General features: G+C 72.1%; 1 protein-coding gene across 1 annotated transcript; it reads right to left on the bottom strand.

The window, feature by feature from the left end:
• Positions 1–248: 248 nt before the first annotated feature.
• On the bottom strand, positions 249–5036 carry LOC135310990 (synaptotagmin-3-like; the record flags this gene model as incomplete). Its single annotated transcript, XM_064440136.1, has 3 exons — positions 4785–5036; positions 2621–2780; positions 249–634 (listed from the first exon to the last, which is right to left on the bottom strand). Coding segments are annotated over exons 2-3 (540 nt in total), but the record flags the coding sequence as incomplete, so codon positions are not given.
• Between the last annotated feature and the right edge of the window lie 1964 nt (positions 5037–7000).

Genomic DNA, 7000 nt, shown 5'->3' with positions numbered 1-7000 from the left:
CCCCATGTCCCCCCCCTTCTCCCCCCAAGCCCCCCCATCTACCCCCCCACCCCCCCGTGCCCCCCCCATTCCCACGTGCCCCCCCACCCCATGTCCACCCCTGCCCCCCCCAAGCCCCCCCATCTACCCCCCCATTTCCCCCCGTGTCCCCCCCATATCCATGTCCCCCCCGTTCCCATGTGCCCCCCGACCCCCCCATGTCGTCCCCCCCATGTCCCCCCTCCCCAACGCCCCCCCCCCATCCCTACCTGCCACCCACGTGCTGCTGGGAGGGGGCGCTGGGCAGGGTCCCCATCCCCTCCCCCCCCAGCTCGGGGGGGCCCTGGGGGGGCCCCGAGGGGATCCCCTGAAGCGGGGGGGGGTCCCAGCGCCCGCCCCCCCCCCTCAGGGCAGGGCCCCATGTCCAGGTAGCAGCGTTCGGGGGGGGGTTCGGGACCCGGCTCCCCTCGCTCGGGCAGGGGGTCCCCGAAAGCTCCCCCTCCTCCTTGGGGGGGCTCTTTTCGGGGGGCCCCCCCCGGCCCCCCCTTGTGGCGCCAGGGCACCCAGCAGAGCTTCCAGGAGACGAAGAGGGAGACCCCCAGGAGCACGATGCCGCAGAAGGTGACGATGACCGAGAGCAGGCTGACGGACACCTCTGGGGGGGACGGACACGGGTGGCTCCCATGGGGCACCCCCAAACCCGGGGGGAGGGGCCCAAACCCGGGGGGAGGGGCCCAAACCCGGGGGGAGGGGCCCAAACCCGGGGGGAGGGGGGCTGAAATCTGGGGGAGGGGGGCTAAAATATACACGAGGGACCAGCAAAATCTGGGGGTCCTCACTGAGATCTTGGGGGGGTCCCTGGGGGTCCCCAAAAACCACCCCGGGGGTCCCCAAAACTCACCCTAGGGCCCATCGCCCTCCTGGGGGGCCCCAAAACCCACCTGGGGGGCCCCAAAACCCACCCTGGGGCCCAGCACCCACCTGGGGTCCCGCCACCCTCCTGGGGGTCCCCAAAACCCACCCAGGGGTCCCCAAAACTCACCCGGGGGGCCCAGCACCCACCTGGGGTCCCGCCACCCTCCTGGGGGTCCCCAAAACCCACCCAGGGGTCCCCAAAACTCAACCGGGGGGCTCAGCACCCACCTGGGGTCCCGCCACCCTCCTGGGGGTCCCCAAAACCCACCCAGGGGTCCCCAAAACTCACCCGGGGGGCTCAGCACCCTCCTGGGGTCCTGCCACCCTCCTGGGGGGTCCCCAAAACCCACCCGGGGGGCCCAGCACCCACCTGGGGTCCCGCCACCCTCCTGGGGGTCCCCAAAACCCACCCGGGGGTCCCCAAAACCCACCCGGGGGGCTCAGCACCCACCTGGGGTCCCGCCACCCTCCTGGGGGGTCCCCAAAACCCACCCGGGGGGCCCAGCACCCACCTGGGGTCCCGCCACCCACCCTGGGGTCCCCAAAACCCACCCGGGGGGCCCAGCACCCACCTGGGGTCCCGCCATACCTCTGGGGTCCCCTCTCCCCTTCTAGGCCCCCCCACCCCCACCCCCCCTCCTCCCGCCCCCCCCCCCCAAAAAACTGGGGATCCCAACTCTGGGGGTCTCATCCTTTTGGGGGGGGGGTCCTTCCCCTGGGGGGTCTCATTTCTTGGGGAGGTCCCCATCCTGGGTGCCCCCCACCCTGGGGGGGGGGTGTGTCCCATCCCCGGGGGGGGGGTCCCATCCTTGGGGGGTCTCATCCCTGAGGGGGGGTTCCCATCCCATCCCTGGGGGGTTCCCATCCCTGGGGGGGTCCCATCCTTGGGGGGTCCCATCCCATCCCTGGGGGGGTCCCATCCCTGGGGGGTCCCATCCCATCCTGGGGGGGGTTTTCCATCTCTTGGGGGTCCCATGCCGGCTGGGGGGTCCCATCCTTGGGGGTCCCATCCCATCCCTGGGGGGATCCCATCCCTTGGAGGGGGTCCCATCCCATGGGGGTCCCACCCCATCCCTGGGGGGATCCCATCCCTGGGGGGGGTGGTCCCATCCCTTGGGGGTCCCACCCCACCCCTGGGGGGGTCCCATCCCTTGGGGGGGGTGGTCCCATCCCATGGGGGTCCCACCCCCATCCCTGGGGGGATCCCATCCCTGGGGGGGGGTCCCATCCCTTGGGGGTCCCATCCCATCCCTGGGGGGATCCCATCCCTTGGAGGGGGTCCCATCCCATGGGGGTCCCACCCCATCCCTGGGGGGATCCCATCCCTGGGGGGGGTGGTCCCATCCCTTGGGGGTCCCACCCCATCCCTGGGGGGATCCCATCCCTGGGGGGGGTGGTCCCATCCCTTGGGGGTCCCACCCCATCCCTGGGGGGATCCCATCCCTGGGGGGGGGTGTCCCATCTCTGGGGGGATCCCATCCTTTGGGGGGGGGGTGTCCCATCCCATGGGGGTCCCACCCCATCCCTGGGGGGATCCCATCCCTGGGGGGGGTGGTCCCATCCCTTGGGGGTCCCACCCCATCCCTGGGGGGATCCCATCCCTGGGGGGGGGGTGTCCCATCTCTGGGGGGATCCCATCCTTTGGGGGGGGTGTCCCATCCCTGGGGGGTCCCACCCCACCCCTGGGGGGGTCCCCCCGGGCCCCCCGCCCCCCCCCGGTGCTGACCGCCGTCCGAGGGCCGGGGGTGGCCGCGGTGGCGCAGGAGGTCGGTGAACTCGAGGCACTTGTCGTGGGGGGGGCGGGCGCGGGGGGCGAAGCAGAGCTCCTGCACCAGCCGCAGGGCGCTGCGGCACACGTCCTCCTCGTAGTCCCCCGACATGGCCGCCTGCGCGCGCACGAGCTCGCACGACCCTCGCACGGGGCCCTCGCACGACCCCCTCGCACCCCTGTTCTATGGACCCCCCGCACGGCCCTCGCACGGGGCCCTCGCACGGCCCCCTCGCACGACCCCCTTGCACGACCCCCCCGCACGGCCCCCTTGCACGACCCCTTCGCACCCCTGTTCTACGGACCCCTCACACGACCCCCTCGCACGACCCCCTCGCACGACCCCCTCGCACCCCTGTTCTATGGACCCCCTCGCACGACCCCTCGCACGAGCCCCTCGCACCCCTGTTCTACGGACCCCCCACACGACCCCCTCGCACAGCCCCCTCGCACGAACCCCTCACATGACCCCTCGCACGACCCCCTCACACGAGCCCCTCGCACGAGCCCCTCGCACGGCCCCCCTCGCACCCCTGTTCTATGGACCCCTCGCACGACCCCTCGCATGACCCCCTCGCACGACCCCTCGCACGAGCCCCTCGCACGAGCCCCTCGCACGGCCCCCTCGCACCCCCTGTTCTATGGACCCCCTCGCACGACCCCCTTGCACGACCCCCCCGCACGGCCCCCTTGCACGACCCCTTCACACGGCCCCCTTGCACGGCCCTCGCACGACCCCCCCGCACGACCCCCTTGCACGGCCCCCTCGCACGACCCCCCTTGCACGGCCCTCGCACGGCCCCCCTCGCACCCCTGTTCTACGGACCCCTCGCACAGCCCTTGCACAACCCCCTCGCACGGCCCCCTCGCACCCCTGTTCTACGGACCCCTCGCACGACCCCCTCGCACGACCCCCTCGCACGACCCCCTCACACGACCCCCTTGCACCCCTGTTCTACGGACCCCCCACACGACCCCCTCGCACAGCCCCCTCGCACGACCCCCCTCACACGACCCCTCGCACGACCCCCTCGCACCCCTGTCCTATGGACCCCCCCGCACGACCCTCGCACGACCCCCTCGCACGACCCCCTCACACGAGCCCCTCGCACGAGCCCCTCACACGACCCCCTCGCACGACCCCCTCGCACCCCTGTCCTATGGACCCCCCCGCACGACCCTCGCACGACCCCCTCGCACGGCCCTCGCACGACCCCCTTGCACGGCCCCTTCGCACCCCTGTTCTACGGACCCCTTGCACAGCCCTTGCACGACCCCCTTGCACGGCCCCCTTGCACGACCCCCTTCGCACCCCTGTTCTACGGACCCCTCGCACGACCCCCTCGCACGACCCCCTTGCACGGCCCCCTCGCACCCCTGTTCTACGGACCCCTTGCACGGCCCTTGCACGACCCCCTCGCACGGCCCCCTTGCACGACCCCCTCGCACGACCCCCTTGCACGGCCCCCTCGCACCCCTGTTCTACGGACCCCTTGCACGGCCCTTGCACGACCCCCTCGCACGGCCCCCTTGCACGACCCCCTCGCACGACCCCCTTGCACGGCCCCCTCGCACCCCTGTTCTACGGACCCCCCGCACGAGCCCCTCGCACGACCCCCTCGCACGGCCCCCTTGCACGACCCCCTCGCACGACCCCCTCGCACGACCCCCCTTGCACGACCCCCTCGCACCCCCCTTCTACAACCCCCTCACGTGACCCCTTGCATGACCCTTCGCACGCGTGGGCACAGTGGGGTGGGGTTGGGGGGGGGGTCGGGGGTTTGGGTCGCGATTGTGAGCAGCGGCAGGCGTGATCACGAGTGTGAGCGGGGTCGGGAGCGTGCAAGGGGGTTGCGGGGGGCGCTGGCGCTCACGGGGGTGCACGGGGATGTGGGTGTGCAAGGGCCGAGCGTGCAAGGGCCGGGTGTGCAAGGTCTGAGTGTGCAAGAGTCAAGTGTGCAAGGTCTGAGCGTGCAAGGGCTGGGCGTGTGAGGGTCACGCGTGCAAGGGCTTGTGCTCACACTTGTGCCCCGGGGTTGCATGACAGCCCCGCACACGCGTGTGCAAACCCTCCCCCCCCCCCCCCCGGTCCTCGTGCAAAGCCCTCGTGCGATGACGTCACCTGCTGGGCGGCTCCTGGGTGGGGCCGGGGGGGTCAGCGGGGGCCGGGGGGGGGCGCGGGGGCGAGGCGGGGGCGGGGCGGGGCCATGCGACACGAGGGCCCGTGAGCGCACGAGGCGGGGGAGGGGCCCTCGTGCGACGGCGCCTGCGGGGAAAGAGCAGAGCAGTGGGGCTGCCCCACAGGTGCGCCCGCGCCCACGGGCCCCCGGAGGGAGCCCCCAGCCCCACAGCGGCCCCCCAGCCCCACAAGTGCCCCCCCAGTCCCCCAGCGGCCCCCAAGCCCCACAAGTTCCCCCCCCAGCCCCACAAGTGCCCCCCCAGCCCCACAAGTAACCCCAACCCCACACGTGACCCCCCCCACATTGACAGTTGCCCCCAGCCCCCCTATATCTGCCCCCCTGCACCCCAAAACCTGCACCCCCGGCACTGCAGCCCCCCCAGCTCTGCCCCACACCCAAAGGCCCCATGTCCATCCCCCCCCCACAGGCCCTCCCAAACCAGCCCCCCCACCCCTGTACCCCCAGACCTGACCCACAGCCTGGGCTCCCCCAAACCTGCCCCCAATACCCGCCCCCCACCCCTGCACCCCCAAACCTGCCCCCAATACCCGCCCCCCCACCCCTGCACCCCCAAAACTTGCCCCCAATACCCGCCCCCCACTCCTGCACCCCTAAAAACAGCCCCCCAATACCCGCCCCCCCACCCCTGCACCCCCAAACCTGCCCCCAATACCCGCCCCCCCACTCCTGCACCCCTAAAAACAGCCCCCCAATACCCGCCCCCCACTCCCGCCCCCCACTCCTGCACCCCCAAAACCTGCCCCCCAATACCCGCCCCCCAACCCCTGCACCCCCAAACCAGCCCCCCAATACCCGCCCCCCCACTCCTGCACCCCTAAAAACAGCCCCCCAATACCCGCCCCCCCACTCCTGCACCCCCAAAACCTGCCTCCAATACCCGCCCCCCCACTCCTGCACCCCTAAAAACAGCCCCCCAATACCTGCCCCCCCACCCCTGCACCCCCAAAACCTGCCCCCAATACCCGCCCCCCCACTCCTGCACCCCCAAACCAGCCCCCCAATACCCGCCCCCCCACTCCTGCACCCCCAAAACCTGCCCCCAATACCCGCCCCCCCACTCCTGCACCCCTAAAAACAGCCCCCCAATACCTGCCCCCCCACTCCTGCACCCCCAAACCAGTCCCCCAATACCCGCCCCCCCACTCCTGCACCCCCAAAACCTGCCCCCCAATACCTGCCCCCCCACTCCTGCACCCCCAAACCTGCCCCCAATATGCGCCCCCCAACCCCTGCATCCCCAAACCTGCCCCACAGCCTGGGCCCCCCAAATCAGACCCCCAATACCCGTCCCCCCACCCCTGCACCCCCAAACCAGCACCCCAATACCCCCTCACCCCTGCACCCCCAAAACCTGCACCCCCCTGCACCCCCAACACCGGCCCCCCAATACCTGCCACCCCATCCCTGCACCCCCAAAACCGGCCCCCCAATACCCGCCCCCCACCCCTGCACCCCCAAACCTGACTCACAGCCTGGCCCCCCCCCAAACCAGCCCGCCAATACCTGCCCCCCCACTCCTGCACCCCCAAACCAGCCCCCCAATACCTGCCCCCCCACCCCTGCACCCCCAAACCAGCCCCCCAATACCCGCCCCCCCACTCCTGCACCCCCAAACCAGCACCCCAATACCCCCCCCACCCCTGCACCCCCAAAACCTGCACCCCCCTGCACCCCCAAAACCGGCCCCCCAATACCTGCCACCCCACCCCTGCACCCCCAAAACCGGCCCCCCAATACCCGCCCCCCACCCCTGCACCCCCAAACCAGACTCACAGCCTGGCCCCCCCCCAAACCAGCCCGCCAATACCCGCCCCCCCACCCCTGCACCCCCAAAACCTGCACCCCAATACCTGCCCCCCCACTCCTGCACCCCCAAACCAGCCCCCCAATACCCGCCCCCCCACCCCTGCACCCCAAACCTGCCCCCCAATAGCTGCTCCCCCACCCCTGCACCCCCAAACCTGCCCCCCAATACCCGCCCCCCCACTCCTGCACCCCCAAACCTGACACAGCCTGGGCCCCCCAAAACCAGCCCCCCCATACCTGCCCCCAAAACCCGCACCCCCCGCACCCCCAAAAGCAGCCCCCCAATAACCGCCCCCCCACCCCTGCACCCCCAAACCTGCCCCCAATACCC

The sequence above is a fragment of the Phalacrocorax carbo genome, unplaced genomic scaffold (genome assembly GCF_963921805.1).
Source record: "Phalacrocorax carbo unplaced genomic scaffold, bPhaCar2.1 SCAFFOLD_470, whole genome shotgun sequence".
Lineage (NCBI taxonomy): Eukaryota > Metazoa > Chordata > Aves > Suliformes > Phalacrocoracidae > Phalacrocorax > Phalacrocorax carbo.
This window is presented reverse-complemented; position numbering and strand designations above follow the sequence as displayed.